Source organism: Daldinia childiae (assembly GCF_008694065.1).
Source record: "Daldinia childiae strain JS-1345 chromosome Unknown Scaffold13, whole genome shotgun sequence".
Lineage (NCBI taxonomy): Eukaryota > Fungi > Ascomycota > Sordariomycetes > Xylariales > Hypoxylaceae > Daldinia > Daldinia childiae.
The window spans coordinates 1,046,969-1,066,488 of record NW_022984654.1 but is presented as its reverse complement, the minus strand read 5'-3'; the positions used below and the strand labels follow the sequence as shown (position 1 = coordinate 1,066,488).

Sequence of the window (19,520 nt, the reverse complement as noted above, 5' to 3'; positions counted from 1 at the left end):
ACATAGGTAGTCCGTATCAAGAGTCTGTGCAGCAGTACTTCCTATTATCCGTCATAACTTGATGAACCTCCTATTCCCGCTTCGTGACTTCAGTCCCGCCTACGACGACAGCGCGCAATTGGGAGCGGTCCAGAAAGAGCTCCTGATCAGCACCAACCTTTGCTGCCTTCTCAGGCGTGTGCGAAAACGCCATGAAAGTCTGGAAGGCCGCAGCATCCTGAAATGTCAACTCGGCAACAACGTCGTAATCAAAGTCAGCTTGTGACCCGAGAAGTATTTGAGCTGGGGTCGAGGCATTCCTAGTTGTACCCTCCCCCTGGCCTTGAGTGCGTTGGATATAGTGCCGTCTATGCGATAGCGGGAAGTGCGGACCCGCTACCTCTTGTAGTATAGGCATATGAATGTTTTCAAGGTGCTCCTTGAACTCCTCCGGTGAGATGCCGGCTTTGCGTGTGAAGAAGAATAGGATGGAGAATGCCATGATAATGGTGTAGTATCACGTTCTTGTACTGGAATCTAATATGTGATGTTGATAACTTTGGAATTTATTTTGGGAATGTAAAGATGGAAGTCTCTTCAAGTTATATTTGAATGATCCAAGGAGAGTAAGACGTAGCCAAAAGACCAATAGGATATTCTTTTCTATAATTGCTTATTTGACCCGGTAAACTAAGTGACACAACGGACGGTGGGTAATCCTTCTTAGGATACTGACGTATGCCTGGTAGGCTTAGCATTATGTAGAGCCAGGTCTGAAAATATGTATCTTCTCTCATAAACTCGACTATTTAGCACTTCGATGAACTTGTCCTGATAACTAAATGTACAAGAGGAGATTACGAATGTTGCGGCAACTGTAACTGTTTCGGACTTCCCCAGGTCCCTATTTGCAACATATGTCCATTTATAGTTTGTTTTTCTTCAAGGCATTTATTATACATCATGGGGTAAGAGCGGTCGGTAATAACCACTCGTGAAGAGAATAGTTTCCGTACCCAATTTGTTATAATCTGATATCATTTCTAGGAAAGTTATCGTACTATACCAAGTACTTTGTTGAATTGTTCCATTAAATGCAAAATGGTCTTATGATATTAAGCGGTATTAGCGAGCTCGATTACTACATATATCATTAAATAACAATTAAGGAGTGTCCCTAAACCAAGTCGACTAGCCCAGCCCCTATTCTTTTCCAACCTGAATAATTCTTAAAACTAAACGCGCCCGCTTTAATGTAGAAAAACGAAAGAAACCGGGATCATATGGAAAAAAAAAATTCAAATATAAACCCAAACTTCTGAAACGGCCAATCCAATAGTTATCAGTAACTGAAGTATCATCGGACTGGCTTAGAACCAGCCAACGCTCAGGCCGTTAGGCGCGTTAGTACCATCAACCACGAAGTCCTGTTTAATGACATTGATATCGAACTGGCCGACAGCAACCGTCTCCCAGTGGAGGGTCTTGCCAGCGGGGCAGGGGAAACTCTCGACCGCCGGATTAGAAAAGCCGACCTTGTCGAAGTTATAGAAGCCGGTGGCATCATCAAAACGCACGCGCGCTAGCTGGGTGTCACGCAGGTTGCCCGACGGTAGGTTGGCCAGATCCGTAAAAGAGTTGCGGAAGAGGTCAAGAGCCTTCTCGCCAAGCACATTATCGCCGTTGCCGATACGGCCGGCGTGGATGACTAGAGTGCAGGTCTTACCCGCAGCGGACTCCGGGATTGGGATATCATATAGAGTGCTTGTCTCTATGTTACCGTTACGCACTGTGGCAGTTTGAACATCCTGGGTGTTTAGGTTACTGGTGATGTCGTGGTTCTTGATGATGCTAGGTACAGCAAAGCCAGCCCAGGTGTGATCTTCTCGTGCACTGACAGTGTTTATGACGGTTGGGGCGGCGAGAGAGAGGGTAGCTGAAATAAGACAAAGAGCGGCGGTGGTGTATTTCATCTTGAGGGCTTTAGAATAGATTCAGGGTAAACTGTTAGGTTTGCAGAGTTGATATTAAGAATTAAAAAGGTTCTAGTAGATATATATATGCTTGTGCTTGTGATTGATTCTGTGATGTTACTGTTCTTTCTTTTGGAAGACGAGATGCCTTTTTATATAAACACTTTACGAGAATTTCACTCTCAACATCTCGCGATATCTATGACCTAGGACACTATCATGGTGCTCTAGGTTGATTCTATTTTTAATCCAAAGTATGCCTAACTAACCGTGATATTATGAGGAACTTCCAGCTGCTGACGCTAATGGAGTACTATTTTCATCGCCTATTGGAGGTCTAACACCAACAGCTGAATTTAGTCTATAACTATTAGATTTCGTAAAGAACGTCCTGGGGTGCTAAGAAATAGGAAAAGATTAGTGCCGCCTAATATGAACTTGAAGAAAGCCGGATAGCAAAGCATCCGGTACCGGGTGACTGTCAAAGCCTCGTTATTGAAGGATGACATACACCTATCTTGACCAGTAATAGCGAGTTTAGAAGTGGTTGTAATAGCCTACGGCTTAATATATTAGCATTAAGGCTGGAGTTGTTGTCAGCCATGTGTGCTCTCAAGCTTTCTCTCAGCCTCAGCTCCGCTAGTATGGTAAGCCTCCAGGACCATGCTAAGTATGGCTAGCACCCCTCGAAGGATCAAAAGGTCTGTCATATGCTCTGCTGATATTTTTTTGCATAGCCTTTTTATCCGTAATGGCTACTTAAGACTTATGACTGTTAGCAGCGGGGCTGAAAATCCAACTCTCTTTCCATGTAATTAGTTTCGTGTTGGTTATGTTGGAACTGTCAGCTAACATCACGAGGCAGAAGGGTTGTCGAAGAATATACCTTCAAGTTGCTTAGTTCTGTCCAGCTGACACTATCAAGTAAAAAGATTTGGAGTTTTACGTAAACGGTGTGAAGAGTGTGTCGTATTCCAGTATTGACCAATGAAGTCCTGTCTGACATACATCGTAAATTTCACTCTGAGCAGATGGTCGTAAGACTGATGTAAAAGGCTCAATAAGCCTGAATTATCATTCTTCCGGCTGCTTGGCATCTATGTCTAACCGATGAGATTCATTGCATTATTGTTGTTCTTAATTTTATGACACTTAGAAGGCCATAAGTGTTGAAAAAGTCTTATGTAATATTTCGGGTCTTCATGTATCGGGGATAAATATGTGTCTTGTACGTATCGAGGAGCTATTGCATTTATTAATGGTATTTGTATGAGCGTATAGATCAATGCTACTATGACTCGAGAGTATGCCCCTTAGGATGGCGCGGTCGACTCTTCCACCCGCTTGCTTCTTCTCCTAATTTCTTAAGTGCCAAGTCGTAAGCAGCTATCTTTCTTTCGAACGCATCCTCTTTCTCCTCAGTCACCCTGATGCGCTCTACTTTCTTGCTCCTTTGGATAGCGGTCTCACTAGCTACTTCGTTCCAAAACCACCTTGCCTCCGGATTAGTAAATAGTGTCCACGCCTTGCCGGTCTTCCCAGCTCTGGCCGTACGGCCTACGCGATGAATGTATGAAGCTATGCTAGACGGCATATCATAGTTGACAACATGATCCAGAGTAGGAAGATCTATGCCACGAGCAACCAGGTCGGACGCAACGAGAATGCGTAACTTTCCAGATAAAAACGACCGAATAGTGCGTCTCCGAGCTACGTATTGCGTTGTTGAGGTAAGTGTGCCGACAAGAGCGCCCAATTTTGGCGAAAGCAGTGAAAGGAGACGTGAGAGACGTAGAGCTGTTTCGTTTGATTTGGTAAATATTAAGACACTAGGTGTGTTCGTGGTAAGGGGGGTGATATTGGAAGTCTTAAGTGATCTCTCTAGACCTGAATCAGAGCCCGAATCAGAATCAGAGTCCGAGTCGGATCCAGATGAAGAGGTGTCACTATCTGAAGTATCATCTCTCGACCTGTCATAGCTGATCTGACCCAGTATGTAATTGCTCTGAAGTAGATCTAACAGGAAGAGCGGCTTGAGGTTAGGGTCGCTAACTTTGAGTGCAGCTTCTCCGAGCGTTTCGGGAAGCGCAAGGTCAGCTTGACTTATAGTAGCATCTGGCTCTTCAGTATTACCTGAGCCCTCTAGTATGATTAACTTGGGCCAGCGAAGCTTTAGCCCTTCTAGACGATCAAGATCCCTTGTCATCGTAGCGCTGAGAATGACCTTCCGAACACCTGACAGGTTGGATTGCTTGTGGTTTCGGGAGCCATTACTCGACTGCAGTCGCGGAATAACTATATCCAGCCACTGTTGGAAGTTTTGGCCGAGCAGTTTGTCGGCTTCATCAACGACGAGCCAACGGACAAAGTCTAACGAAAAACCAGGTGTGTATTTAATATGTTCAACAAGCCTCCCAGGCGTGCAGATAAGAATATCAACCTTGGATTTGTATGCGATTACGTGGTCCGGTAATGTTTGGATCCTGTCTTCTTTCTTTTGAATCGCTGCTCTCTCTTCATCTTCGGTATTGTAACCCTTGCCGCTCTCATCATCAGAACCATATTCGCTCTCAGCAGCAAGTCTCCTATTCCGTTTAGCGAATGCTTCCGGGTTATATTCCTCTTCCCTTTCGACAAGGGCGGCTTGTTCTTGGTCAACGGACTGGCTACCCATGGAGATTCCAACACGTACTCTCCTCTTAGTACCATTGAGAGCAAATGCGCCTGCGCATTCCTCGCATACTTGTTGAACTTGCTTCACAAGTTCCCGAGTCGGAAGAACAACCACAGCACGGAGCTTTGTCAGATGTCGATTGCCTTGGCTCAAGTCTCGTACTAGGGGTAGGACATATGCTAGAGTCTTTCCAGAACCGGTCGCGGCGGAAACCAAAACATCACCATGCATATTCTTGTCGTGATGAGGAAGAAGCAACGGTATCGCAGCGGTTTGTATAGCAAACGCTTGCTTATATCCATTCGCAGCCAACCTCTCTGATACTTCGGAAGTGATCCCTAGGTCCGGTGAGAGCCCAAACTCTGTAAAGTGTGCCGTAGCCTGCGGAGATACACGAATTGGTTTCGCTAACCAGGACGGTAATGTCTCGTAAGCCGGTTTCGTAGTTTCAGAAACGACCGGCTTGGGCTGAGGTAGCGGTTGAAGACCACGGATTTCGGGTGTATCTACATCCACGTCCATAGAATTATCGGCGGCGGCCTTCGTTTCGTTTCCATCGCTGGCGTCTGGCGCATCTTGCATCAGTGTATCTTCATGCTTGTCTGCTACAGATTGGAGCTCGGGAGCTCGTATTGACTTTGCCGCTCTTTCTAGAACTGCTTTGTGCCGTATTGGGGTTTCATCCTCGGACTCAGCTTGAGCCTCTGAATTTCCCTTCTTTTTCGATTTCTTTTTAATTTTCTTCTCTTTCCGCCCTTGATCAGGAAGTTCGGGAAGCTTCTCTAGAGTTGGTTGCTGAGGTGCTACCGGTTCTAATGCGCCCAGCTCTGGAGCTATCTCAATTTCATCTGGCTTAACTTGAGAGGCCGGCTCTATCACGAGCTCATCATCAGCGGCCTCCTCTAGGTCTTCTGCACTGGTGTGTTGCTCCTTGGATTGTTTTGATTTTCTGTTCTTCTTTTTTGACTCCTTAGTAACATGACTCTCGTCCATCAGCCTAGGTTTCTTATTCGGTGGCTCATTTCCATTGATATCATCTTGAAAGTGAACATGCTGAGAGGGTTGATGATAATCAGATTGATTATTGACGGGTTTTGAAGGTGGAATGTATCTTGCATAAGCTGTCGGCTGCGACTTCACAGAGTTCGATACTGTTTCAATAGTCTGCAATGGCTCCGGGCTCTTCTGAACAGTCCCTTTTGGTGGTGGCACATATCGCGCATACATTTTTGTAAGCCGGCGAAATGACGTTTTTAAATTGTGAGAGAATGAATTTTGAAATAGGTTTCTAAAGTGAGACTCCGTATGATAGAAGCTACAATAATTCTGCCATCGCATAAAAAGTTGGCCGCCTTCCTAATTTAGTTATCTTTGGGCTTTTCAGGTGGTTTTTTTTTATTTTTTAGATAAGACTACTCCGTATCGATAACTGTCTTATATGGGGCTTGTGGATCAATAGTATGCTAAAACGTGCTAAGGCTAGTACTTCAACCCCGGATTTCCAATTAGCCAATCCTAACCATCTCAACATTTCTCGATAGATATATCTAACTAATGACTTGGTTACAAGAGTACGTTAATTCTTACTACTTTCTCGTCGCGGAAGTTCTTGATAATTCCCGAATATGACACGAAATTATTTCCAACGATCCGCTCATCACCCGCCGCGATGCCGCACCGAACGTATAATATCGCCATGGTTAGCGATTTCTTCTTCCCCCAGCCGGGAGGCGTCGAGAGTCACATCTATCAGCTTGCCTCCAAGTTAATCGACCGAGGTCATAAAGTCATCGTGATAACTCATGCTTATGACGATCGGAAAGGAGTTCGCTATCTCACAAACGGCATCAAGGTCTTCCACGTCCCCTTCGCCGTTATTTACCGATCTGCCACCTTTCCTACCGTATTCTCCTTCTTTCCCTTATTTCGGAACATCATCCTTCGCGAAAAGATCCAGATTGTTCACGGTCATGCCAGCTTGAGCACCCTCTGCCAGGAGGCAATGCTACATGCCAGGACCATGGGCCTACGAACCGTCTTTACCGATCATTCGTTGTTTGGCTTCGCTGATGCGGCAAGCATCTTGACTAATAAACTGCTCAAGTTCACACTCAGCGATGTCGACCACGTAATATGCGTCAGTAATACATGGTGCGTTTTCTAACCTTTTCTCAGTCCTTACTTCGATACTTTCGCTCACATCTCTCAAAGCAAGGAAAACACAGTTCTTAGAGCAGCCCTAGATCCTCTCATGGTCTCTGTTATTCCTAATGCTCTCGTCTCCGAAAATTTCAAGCCTCTACCCCGTCCAGACCTAAGTAGCCTACCATTTGTCCAACATCCTTTACCAGCGCACCCTCTCGGACCCAACGACACCCTCACCATCGTTGTTATTAGTCGTCTATTTTACAACAAGGGAACAGATCTCCTCATAGCTGCCATCCCTCGAATTCTAGAGAACCACCCAAATACTCGTTTCATCATCGCCGGCTCGGGGCCAAAGGCTATCGAACTAGAGCAGATGATCGAACAGAACGTGCTACAGGACAAGATCGAGATGCTAGGGCCCGTGCGACACGAAAATGTACGAGACGTGATGGTGAGGGGTCACGTCTACCTACACCCCAGTCTCACAGAAGCCTTTGGGACAGTCATCGTCGAAGCCGCCAGCTGCGGTTTATACGTCGTATGCACAGCCGTCGGAGGTATTCCCGAGGTGCTTCCGTCACATATGACGGTATTCGCGAAGCCCGAGGAGGATGACCTAGTAACCGCAACAGGGAGGGCTATTGCGGCTCTCCGTGCGAATAAAGTCCGCACGGAGAAGTTCCACGACCAGGTCAAGGCCATGTACTCATGGACCAACGTAGCGAAGCGCACCGAACGCGTCTATCAAGGCATATCGGGGGATGTCAGCGAGGCCGAATTTTACGGCTTCGATGTTAATCATGACCCACATTGGCATGCCACACGCGGGCGCAACTTTTCTCTCATTGACCGGCTCAAGCGCTACTATGGTTGCGGTGTCTGGGCTGGCAAGTTGTTCTGCCTGTGCGTCATCATCGACTACCTGATATTTGTATTTTGCGAATGGTTCTGGCCTAGGGACCGGATCGATTTCGCGCGGGATTGGCCGCGAAAGAAATTTGAAGGCGACGACGATGATTAGGCTTCTGACGTGTAAAAGCCGTCTAGAGACGCATACATCTATGTAATCGAATGTAGGGTTAACTACGTAACTATAGGTCAGGCGAATATTTCAGCAGCGAATAGAGATACCCATTGCTTAAATGTTGATCTGGTTTATGCCACCGTTGCGTGTCGACCCTACCTAGGTAGGTACCTCACAATTACGGATAGAGCAATACCATTGAATAACATAAGTCTTCTATACCCAGTTCAGCTATCATTCAACGGCCTAGAGGAATTATTATATAATCTCGTCGTAGGACTGCTGGTACGACGGAGGGATTGTGTAAAGTGTTTTCATTATATCGGTGCCTTCAAATGCAACTCCGCGAAACCCAAGACCAATAATATTTACGTAGAGCCGCCCTTTTGATAAATACGACACATCATTTAATCATTTGGCAAGCGAAACAAGGAAGCGAGTCTCCCCGTGAATTTCATTAATACCCAAGACCAGATCATACCACTTCTGAGCTCCGGGCCATCCCCTATCATCAGCTTTGCTTTACTTATCCCCTTTCTACAACGACCTAGAAGCAACTCGTAGGGGCGAATTTTACATGTCCCTGGTAAGACCTAACATCAGTCGGTGGACGTTAGTGAGCACCTAAACAATACGTCAGGCAACTAAAGACAGATATGAAAGCAATCCTTAATATGTGGATGCCACTGCTGTCCACTAATTCGCTTACTCCTAAATAACGACGTAATCAATGATGTTATTTAGATTCAATACATCCTACAGCCTAGGGTAACACAACTGCTATGTTGTGTTGTGGTAAGAAGCCATTGGTCACGTTGAGCGAAGCATCGAGTCATATAAGCAGACTCCGGCTTCTGTGATTGACTCGACTCAGGGTATCTGTACAGGAAACAATTTCTACCCTACTGCTTCCTACGTTGGGGTAATCGAAGCTACCACGTATGTTCAGAGATTTCGTATGCGTGCCGGATCATGATACGTGGCGGACAGTCTTACTGTTGGGGTGATACACACCTAAATGCCACCTAGCTTAATCGAGGTCTACGACTCAAAATAGCCAACGATGTGTTCTGGGATATGACTAAACAATATAAATGGAAGTATATCGATTTGTAGGAGCTCGGAAATAGGGGGGTTGATTTCCACGGAGTAGGGAGTAATGATACTTTCGAATTCCTAACTTATTCTCTTCTTCTTTTCGAAATTTGTAACCTATTACTTTGTATTTCTTCGGCGACTCATTGTCTCGAAGACATTATTTGTTCACGACAGAGTTTCCCAAGACTCTTCAACTCACAGTGTAAAACAAGCCGAAAATTCCGATCCTAATATAGGTTTTGATAAGACCACCATGGCAGGTAGGTGCCAGAAAGTTCATATCAATAACTCTGTTATTAACACACATACGATAGAAACGATCCCTATGATTGCTTGGTGGTTCCTCGACAAGAAAAAAGCATTCGAAACAGAACAGAAATATAAGGAGACGAATAAGAAAATCACCGAAGTTCTCCTTGCTCAAGAACAGGAACGTTCGGCTCGGCAGGAAGCCGAAAGAAAGGAAGAGCAAGAACGCTTAGCACGAAAAGAAGCAGAGCGCCGCGAAAAACAAGAGCGTATAGCTCGGGAACAAGCCGAGCTTAGAGAAGATCAGGAGCGCTTAGCTCGAGAACATTCAGAACACAGAGAAGCGCAAGAACGTCTGGCCCGAGAGGAGGCAGAGTCCAGGGAAGAACAACAACGCGTAGCTCGGAATGAAGCAGAGGCACGGGAGAGAGAAGAACGTATAGCCCGAGAACAAGCAGAGAAAAGAGAGGGAGAAGAACGCTTAGCTCGACGAGAGGCAGAACAGAGAGAACGGCAAGAACGTTTGGCTAGAGAGCAAGCAGAATACAGAGAAGAACATGAACGTCTAGCTCGGCAAGAAGCTGAGCTTAGAGAGGAACAAGGGCGCTTAGCCCTAGAACGAGCAGAGCTTAACGAACGTTTAGCTCGAGAGGCCGAGAGGAAAGAAAGATATGAGCGTGAACTGCGCGAACTGTAAGACCTTCATATGAATCCTTTCCGGTTCACGAGGTATTTTATCTGCTAACGATAGAAATAATAGTGGTGTTCTACCAGACCGCAAAATCACCGATGCCGATATCAAGTATGCCCGCACCATAGCAGGGTACGAAGATGGATGCATTAATATCGCCTTTATCGGCAACCGAGGGACGGGCAAATCTTCTCTCATCAACTCACTGCGCGGTTTAAGTCACGGCGATCGAGACGCGGCCGAAGTAGGTGATATCGAAACAACATTAAGACGAAAAAAGTATAAAGACAGCAAAAGCATTGTCTGGTATGATATCCCGGGATCCGGAACTCGAAGCGTTTCAGCATGGCAGTATTATTATGACAACGATCTCTATATTTACGATAAGATCGTGCTCGTCCACGGTAAAATTCTGACCGAAGTAAGCTCACAGCGGCCCTTATTAAACCAACCTTACTAACTTGACTATTTAGTCAGACTTCAGAATCCTGAAGCTATGCCAATACAGAAAGCAAGAGTGGGTTTCTGTGCGTTCCAAGGCCGATTTACACATATGGAACTATAAACGACGAAAGGGAATGTGTCCCACGGAGGCTCGTCAGTTTTATATCGACGCTGTTCGGTCAGACACAGCTACGTATAACGCACGAAACGAGAATTCGGTTGAAGATTTAAAGCTGTCTGTGAAAGACTACATAGTATCCGACATGGGTGTCCTCCAGCTCGTCACTAGATCCGAGCCATCCGAAGACCCCATCGAACAAGTAGTCGACGAATCCGCCTTCCTAGAGGAATTGGGATTATCGACTGGACAAATGAAGAGTGAATAGGAGGCACTTGTGTTGTTGGAATTTCCCCTATGTGTTCAACCCCTTTCCTTCTTTTCTTGGGGCTATATTACGGAATTGAGAATGGCGTCATTAATGGGCCAAGTTAATCAAGACTACATAGCGGAGTGCGACTGTAGGTTAAGTATGTGGGAGAATACGAATACGTATTTGGGAGCATGGTTCTAAAATATTTCTGGAAGAGGCTCATGAGTGTACGAGGAGCTTTGATGTAATTAAAGAGGAAGATGTATAGCTTAAAGCTTACGATTAAATATTATTCGTAAATCAGAGGAGGTTTATTGTATAATGATAAGTATAAAATATTTAATTTTTATATAGGAGTAGCATATTAGTTTAGTATCTTGGGTGGGTATCTGCTCATAATTACTGTTGATATCGTCCAACCGACATGTAGTATTAGCTACTCAGATTGCAGAAATGAAAAGTAATATACCCGAGACCGTGGTAAGCCAAGTTGAGATAATATGAGACGAAGCAGCATTAGGAGTCTCCGTGGACCCTCCCACACTCGTTGTCGTAGACCCCGGCGCCGAGCCAGATCCAGTAGTAGTGCTAGGCGCATCAGTCGGGGCTGCCGTCGCACTGGCCGATGTTGAAGTCGAGACATATCCGTCAATCTTTGCACCGTCTTCGTCGACATCACCCCTAAATTCGCCGGTCTCATTGCGCATCTTGAAATCAACATTGGCGCGGGGGAAGTTTAGGTCCACCTTGCTAGTACTGTTAGACCAGACGCGTGCCAGCTGCCAGAATATAGGAAAATCGTCCTCCTCGATGAAGCGAATCAGCTCGGGGTTTTGCTTCCAGACGTGCATAGTTGCGTTCCGCACCTCCGAGCTGGGTGTGTCATCAGGTCGGTATATGCTTCTCGATTCCCGTAGCTCATCACTCAGCGTGCCATTCTCCGTCACTATCAGATTCGTTTTAATCCAGGGGAAGGTGTAAATGGTGTCGTCAATCGTGTCGATCCACGGCACGTATGATACTTCCAAGAAAGCGATATACCGATCATCGCGCCCAGTGGTATCCGGGTCCGCGAGTACAACTGTCGGTCGCTCAAACAAGATTTCCTTTGCGGATAAAACAGTTTTTGGTGGCTCAGACGGGCTTAGTTTAAGCCCAGATTGATAGTCTGCGGTGAAGTCGAAGTCGTGGCCGGTTATGGGTGGCCAAGAGGCGTGTACCTGACTAAAGGCCAAGACCGCTGTTAGAAAGGTTCGAGCCCCGAAGCCATTCATCTCAGGCAACCTATACTACAAACGTAGGCAGGAGTTGATTAATGTGTTTACTATGAGATAATAATCAGCAGCTTGCTAGTCGGGTCTTAAGCGGCGCGGCCCATCTATATATGAATTGAGCGACAATTGAGTCACTACGCCGGGGTTACATTCCGATTTTAGTTGCCATTTTAGTAAATGAGCAACAACAGGTATAATCCATAGCCTTAGAATGTCGTCTGCGGCGCAGCTATAATTACAAGGTATGGGATCGGGCTTTACGATGTATCTGGTAAAGTCTTTGCCAAGAGCTTGAGTCGAGACCTTTTCGGCGCAATACCTCCCAACTGGCTAGCGCAAAATGCGTTTGAGGATTAAGGATTAAATTGGAAAGCATTGTTTAAAGTTATTTCGATATTGACCTAGATTTGTTCCATTGCTATTACTGGTTTATATTTACTGCGTTATAAACAGCTTAAAAACTTATGGCTTATATTTTTTAAATTTTAAAGGAATATAAAATATAATGATATTTATATATATTATTATATATATAGTTAAAGTTTATAAAAATTTAGTATTTATATATGGTTTTATTAATATAATAAAATTTAAACCAAATATTATAATTTTTTTATTATTATATATTTTTATTTATAAAATAAGTATATTTTATACGTTTTTTTAAACACATTATAAAGCTATTTTTTATTTTTTAAACTTAATAATTTTATAAATTTATAATGTTTTTTTTGTTTAAAAATTTGGTAAATTTATTGGTTAAATTTTTTTTTATTAATATATTATATTACGATATAACCAATTTTTACTTTTTATTTTATATAATAATAATCTTTTTATATATATTATTTTTAACAATTTACTATTAATTTTTTCAACCAATTAATTATTATTATATTATTATCCGTTAGAAACATTTTTTACGTTTAAACTTTTAGAAATTATTATGGAAAATTAATAAATAATTAATAAATAATTGATAAATAATTGATAAATAATTAATAAATAATTAATAAATAAATGATAAAAAATTGATAAATTAATAAAGAAAATAATTAATTAAAATTCATTAAAATATTTAATTTAAATATTTTTAACAAATTTTACCATACAAGTTTACAAACATGTAAAAACGCTTGCGTAAGCTTGCAAATACATGCGTTTTCTTAAATTTTATAATAATATAACCGATTTTTTAAATATATATTTTAATTTTTTTAAAAAATTATAAATCCATGTCGTATTAATAATAATGATAATAAATATAATATATTTAAATTTTTTTAAACTTTTAATTATAATTATTTATAATTTAAATAATTATAATATTAATATTTTAATTATAAAAAATGTAAAAACGTTAATCATGTAATTTAAATAAAATAAACCCATTTATTTTATATATATTTTCACATATTTTAATTTACAATTAAAATACATATTAAACATTATTAATAACAATTTTTATTTATTATATATATAATATTTTTTTATATTATATACAATATTTTTATTTATTTAATATTAATTAATAATTAATAATAAATTAATTATAAATTAATTAAATATTTAAAAAAAAGGAAATAACTTACGCGTTAAATTTTAATAAAAAAAAGTAAATAATTTTAAAATTTTATATTTTTATATATAGTTTTAAATTTAAAATTTCATAATTTTATATATAATTTTAAAAAACCTTATATTAATTTAAGATTTTTAAATAAAAAAAATAATTTACGCGTTAAATTTTAAATCTTAAATTTAGATTTATTACGTATAAATAAATAATATTAAAATTTTATTTTATTAAATAAATAGTTTTAAAAAAATTTATATTAATTAATTTACACGTTTATTACGTATTTTTATTTATAATATATAAAATATTAAAAAAAAACAATAATATTATAAATTACGTTATAATTTTATTTTATTAATAAATTTATATTTTATTTAAAAAAATTTTTAACTTCATTTAAAAAGTTTTAACTATTAATATTATTTAAAAACTTAATACTTAAAAAAACAACAACATTTAAAAACCATAAAAATATATAATAACACCGTTTTTTCTTTTAAAAAAAATTCATAAAAATAAAGTTAAATAAATTTTTCTTTTATAATATATATTTTAATAATAATATCTTTTTTATTACTTTTTTTACTTATTTTTATTATTATAATAATTAATATTATTATTAATTTTACTTTACTCATTTTTTTTAAATTAACATACATTTAATATAATTAAATAAACGTAAAACCTTTAATAAAAATATATTAATAATAAAAAATTTAACATTAAACTTACAACTAATAACGTAATAAAAATTTTAATAATTTAAATTAAAATATATATAGTTAAAAATATATAAAGTTATAATAAAAATATAATTAATAAAATTTTATAATATATTTTTAAAATTAATTTTAATAAAATCAAATATTTATTTTGTTTAACTATTAGTTTTTTAGCTTTTTATATAAAAAGCATTTAAATTTGGTAAAAAATTTACCCCGATTTAAAATGGCCAAAAATAAAAAATATTTAAACTTAAATTTAAATATTTTTTATTTAAAACCTATTTAAATCAAATCTTATAAATTTACTAAATAATTACATTAATTTAATAAACTTATTTATTATTTTAAAATCATTTCGTTCTTATTATATTATTATGTATATATAAGTTAAAATAATTTAAAATTAATTTTAATAAAATGGCTAAAATTTATACAAATTGCCATTAATATTTTAAAATAATAGAAAGCTTTTAAATAATATATATTTATTTTTATATCAAAAATAAAAAATATTTAAATAATACATATTTGTTTTTATATAAAAAGTAAAAAATATTTAAATAATATATATTTATTTTTTATATTAAAAATAAAAAATATTTATATAATTTACTAATATATATACAAATTAATATTATTTTATATATAAATAAAAAATAATTTAATATTAATTAAAATATATATAAATTAATTTAATAATAATAAAAAATAAAAAATATTTATTATAAAGTTAAAATATATATAAATTAATATAAAAAAAAGGTTAAAATTTAAAAATATTTTAATAATATAAATTTATTTATTATATTAAAAGTAAAAAATATTTATATAATTTATTAATATATATATAAATTTAATATTATTTTATAAATAAATAAAAAGTAATTTTATAAAAATCGATTAATAATAAATAATAATTAAATAATAATAAAATATATTTAAAACAATATTAAAAAGGTTTTAAATAAAAAATATTTAAATATTAATAAAAAATATTTAAATTGTATATATAAATTAAATTTATAAAAAATAGAAATGTTGCACGAGGTGTTAGGGCATAACTGTAAAGGCGGCGTAGCTGCCACAATAGTTATACGCTTTTAGTTACAACTATTACATAATTTTATAATTATATAAATAACTTACGCGAAACGTAAGATATTATTAAAAAAAATAAATTAATATATAATATAAATTATTATATATTTATATAATACTTATAATTTTAATAGTTATAAATTTGATTTATATTTAAATTTATAATAAAGATATATAATAATAAATATAAATATTTAAATTTTTTTTTTTTTATATAATTACCGTAAAAATTATTATATATTTATAATAATGGATATTTATGGTAAAAATTTTTTTAAAATTATTTTATTAATTTTGACTATTTAATTTAATATTTAATATAATTATTTATATTAAATATTAAGTATAAAATAAAATATTTTATAGTTTAATATTTAAAATTAAATTAATTTTAAAAAGTATAATATAAGCGTATATTTTATAATTAGGATAAAAGTTCCTATATTAAAAAATATAAAATAAAAAGAAATTTTTAAACGTAAAATTAAATTTAAGGTTTATTAAAGATTTAATAAAAATATTAAAGTTATAAATAAATAAATAATTATATTTATAAATAATAAATTTGATAAATTATTTAATAAAGTTTAAAAAAATTATATATTAATTTAATTAAAAAAATTTATTACCGTTTTAACTATAAATTAAATATTTAAATATATTTAAAAAATTATTAAAAATAAAATCTTTTTATTTATTACTTTAAAGTGTATTAGTAATAATTTTATTTCGATAATTAATATTTTATATAAAATTAAATTATATTTTTAACTAATTAATTTATTAATTATTATTAAATTAAAAGAAAATTATTAAAAATATTTATAATAGGTATATATAAATAAAATAAAACCATTAAAATAGTTTTTTAAATGGCAAATATTATATAAAAATGGATATATTTATAAGATTTTTAAAATCAAAAAAAACATAATTACTTTTAATTTTTTAAAAATAATTAAAGTTTATTAAATTATTAATTAGATTATACGTTAAATTAAAGAATTTATAACTATAAAATAAATAGGAAAAATTTTTAAACTGTTAAAAAAAAATTTTTTATAATTTTTAACTGTATTAAAAAATAACTTTTTATTTTAAAGGCCATCTATAAAATTAGGGATATATTTAATTAATATATTAATAAATAATAAAAAAGTTAATCTTTTAATTAATATTAAAAAAAATTATAATTATTTATATTTAAATAATAATATAAATATTTATTTATAATAACTTAATTAATATAAAATTTTTTAATATATTATCATTAATAAATCCAATTATTAAATAAAGTATTTTTTTAATTAAAATTAATATAAAATAATTAAAAAACGTTATTAATTTATTAAATAAAAATTGATTTAAATTATTATTATATTATAAAATTAATAAATTAATTTAAAATTTAAATAAAAATTAAAAGATTATTAATTAAATAAATAAGGTAATTATTTTGGCAATTTTATAATTATAATAATAGTTAATAATATAATTATACAATATTAGTCCATTTATGGGATTTATATAACTATAATACGCCTTAAATATTACCTTTTAATAACTAATATAATTTTAAATATATATAAAGATATTTATTTAATTAATAATAAGGTTTTATTAAAATTTAATATATAAATAAAAACCAAAAATAAAGAAATAATAAAAACTAGTTTATTAACTTTTTTTATTATTAGATAAGGTATTAAGGTATTAAAAAGGATTTTTAATAAGTTTAAAAGGCTTAATATAAAAAATTTAACGCTAATAAATATTATTATTATAAAAAATTTTTACGTTAATATTATTTTAAAAGTTATTTTATAAGAAAAAGTTGGAATATAATATTATAAGGAAAATTATATCTTAAAATATAAGAAATGTATAAGTAATACGGTTATAAAATAATTAATTAAATAATTAAACCTTTTATTTTTTAAATATAAACTATTTTAAATTTATTTACTACTCTTTTATATCCCTGCAATATCCAAACTATATAATAATATAACTAATATAATAATTTATCTTATATTAATTATTTTAAAGAAATTATTTAAGTTTCTATTAAAAAAAAAAAATATAAAAGATTTATAATATTTTAAATTAAGTTATTTAAAATTAGATATTTTAAAAGCTTTAATATATAATATTAAAGGAGTAAAAATTAAAGGTAAATTTAAGATTAAATATAAAATTTATGTAAAAATTTAAATTAAATATATAATTTTAAAAAAAAGGTTTAAACATTATTTTTTATAATTATTTTAAAAAATATTTTAAAATTTATTTAATTTTTTTAAAAGATATAATAAAATATTATAATTATTAATTATAGTAAATAAATATTTAGGATTTATTATAATTTATATTTTTCTTAATAAATTATAGGAAAGTATAATATTAAAAATTAATTAAATTAATAATTAAGTTAATAAATAATTTAAGTTAAAAATATATAAATTAAAGTATAATAATAATATTTTAATATTTAATATATAAGGTATAATTTAATATAATTAATAAATATACAAAAAAAGATTAAATCTAAAACTATTATTATTAATTATTAAAAAATTTATTAATATAATTAAAAGATTAAAATAAAAATTTTAAATTAGGTTTATTAAGATATAATTAAGTATTAATTTATTAAAAAAATTATAATTAAAATATATTAAAGTAATAATTTATTTAATAAATTAAAATTTTAATTAAAAAAATAATTTTAAATTTTTATTTAAAATATTAAAAAGTTAGTTTTATTAATATTTTAGATAATATAATTTAAAAATAATAAGGTTATTTATTAATGATTTAAAATTATATTAAAACTATATATATATATATAAATATAAGATATATTTCTTAGATAAAAATATAATTAATACGAAAGATAAATAAAAAAAAAAGGTTTAATTAAAAATATATATAAGGTATTTAATTGGTTATAAAGTTATTAATATATATTATATATAAATCTTTTATTAAAAAAAAATTATTTTAATAAAAAATATTTATTTTAATAAAAAATTATTTTATAATAAAGAATAAAAATTATAATTAATATATATATTAAGAAATAAATTAATATATATTAAAAAAATAGAAAAAAAATTAAATATTATTTTATAAATTATATTAAATTATTTAAATTAATAAAATAATAAATTTATTATTTATAATTTTATATTTAATATAATTTAAAATAAGGGGAATAAATTAATATTTAAATTAAATTTAATGGGAGGTTAATTAAAAAAAGAAATTAAGAATAATAATTTATATTATATTTAAATAAAGATAAAGGCTTTATTAAAGTTGTTAAATTTAAATATAATAAATTGGTAATATAAAATTGTAATCTTTAAAAAAATATTTAAGTTAAAGTAATAATTTATAAATATAAAAAATATATTATAAGGTATTAATTTTAAATTTTTTATAAAAAAGATAAGTAAATAATTAAGATTTATTATAAACCAATTATTTAAGAAAGTAATCTTAGATTTATTTTTTTTTAAAATAGGGAAGATTTTAGCAAAAACAATTTATTAAAAATATAATAAAATAGTATAGTTAAAAATTTTAAGATATAATTAACGGATTAAAGGTAAAAATTTATTAAAAAATAATAATATTAAAGATATAAATTTATTATTTATAATTTTAATTATTATAAGGTATAAATAAAATAAAATAATTATATTTATAATAATTATATTTAATAATTTTTTGGAAATTTTTTTATTTAATTAATAAAAAGTTATTTATAAAAAAGATTGTAAATATAAAATAATGTATGTTATAATAGTAGTTATATTATAATAGAAAAATATACTTAAACTATAAATAATAATAACCTAAGAATTAATTTATAAATTAAAATTAATTAAGTTTAAATTTAAAAAGTAAAAAAATTTAAAAAATTATTTTTTAAATAAATAATTTAAAAAAAATATAAATAATAAAATATAAATTATAATTGAAAAAAATATTTAAAAAATTATTAATATTAATTAAATAAAATTAACCTTATTTTTAATTAAATAAATATTTAGTTATAAATTTAATATTAATAATTATTTAATTATATATAAAATTAAAATAATTATAAGAAAAGATTTATAAGAAATTAATTTTTTTAATATTATATATATTATTATTTTTATAATTAAATTATTTAAAATTAT

At 32.0% G+C, this 19,520-nt stretch overlaps 6 protein-coding genes across 6 annotated transcripts; 2 read left to right on the top strand and 4 right to left on the bottom strand.

Annotated features, from left to right (window-relative positions):
• Positions 1 to 70: 70 nt before the first annotated feature.
• GL218_08690 (uncharacterized protein) lies at positions 71 to 481 on the bottom strand (the record flags this gene model as incomplete). Its single annotated transcript, XM_033585497.1, has 1 exon — positions 71 to 481. One exon carries the CDS (start codon positions 479 to 481, stop codon positions 71 to 73), a length of 411 nt encoding a protein of 136 aa, XP_033440333.1.
• Positions 482 to 1,349: 868 nt separating this feature from the next.
• GL218_08689 (uncharacterized protein) lies at positions 1,350 to 1,952 on the bottom strand (the record flags this gene model as incomplete). The annotated part of the gene is made up of 1 exon (XM_033585496.1): positions 1,350 to 1,952. The coding sequence occupies one exon, from the start codon at positions 1,950 to 1,952 to the stop codon at positions 1,350 to 1,352; it is 603 nt and encodes a 200-aa protein (XP_033440490.1).
• A 1,291-nt stretch (positions 1,953 to 3,243) lies between these two features.
• GL218_08688 (ATP-dependent RNA helicase dbp6) lies at positions 3,244 to 5,853 on the bottom strand (the record flags this gene model as incomplete). The annotated part of the gene is made up of 1 exon (XM_033585495.1): positions 3,244 to 5,853. One exon carries the CDS (start codon positions 5,851 to 5,853, stop codon positions 3,244 to 3,246), a length of 2,610 nt encoding a protein of 869 aa, XP_033440489.1.
• A 442-nt stretch (positions 5,854 to 6,295) lies between these two features.
• On the top strand, positions 6,296 to 7,795 carry GL218_08687 (Phosphatidylinositol N-acetylglucosaminyltransferase gpi3 subunit; the record flags this gene model as incomplete). Its single annotated transcript, XM_033585494.1, has 2 exons — positions 6,296 to 6,777; positions 6,838 to 7,795. 2 exons carry the CDS (start codon positions 6,296 to 6,298, stop codon positions 7,793 to 7,795), a joined length of 1,440 nt encoding a protein of 479 aa, XP_033440486.1.
• A 1,354-nt stretch (positions 7,796 to 9,149) lies between these two features.
• Positions 9,150 to 10,666, top strand: GL218_08686 (Reticulocyte-binding protein 2 like protein a; the record flags this gene model as incomplete). Its single annotated transcript, XM_033585493.1, has 4 exons — positions 9,150 to 9,156; positions 9,211 to 9,838; positions 9,906 to 10,257; positions 10,310 to 10,666. 4 exons carry the CDS (start codon positions 9,150 to 9,152, stop codon positions 10,664 to 10,666), a joined length of 1,344 nt encoding a protein of 447 aa, XP_033440485.1.
• A 425-nt stretch (positions 10,667 to 11,091) lies between these two features.
• On the bottom strand, positions 11,092 to 11,925 carry GL218_08685 (uncharacterized protein; the record flags this gene model as incomplete). Its single annotated transcript, XM_033585492.1, has 1 exon — positions 11,092 to 11,925. One exon carries the CDS (start codon positions 11,923 to 11,925, stop codon positions 11,092 to 11,094), a length of 834 nt encoding a protein of 277 aa, XP_033440488.1.
• Between the last annotated feature and the right edge of the window lie 7,595 nt (positions 11,926 to 19,520).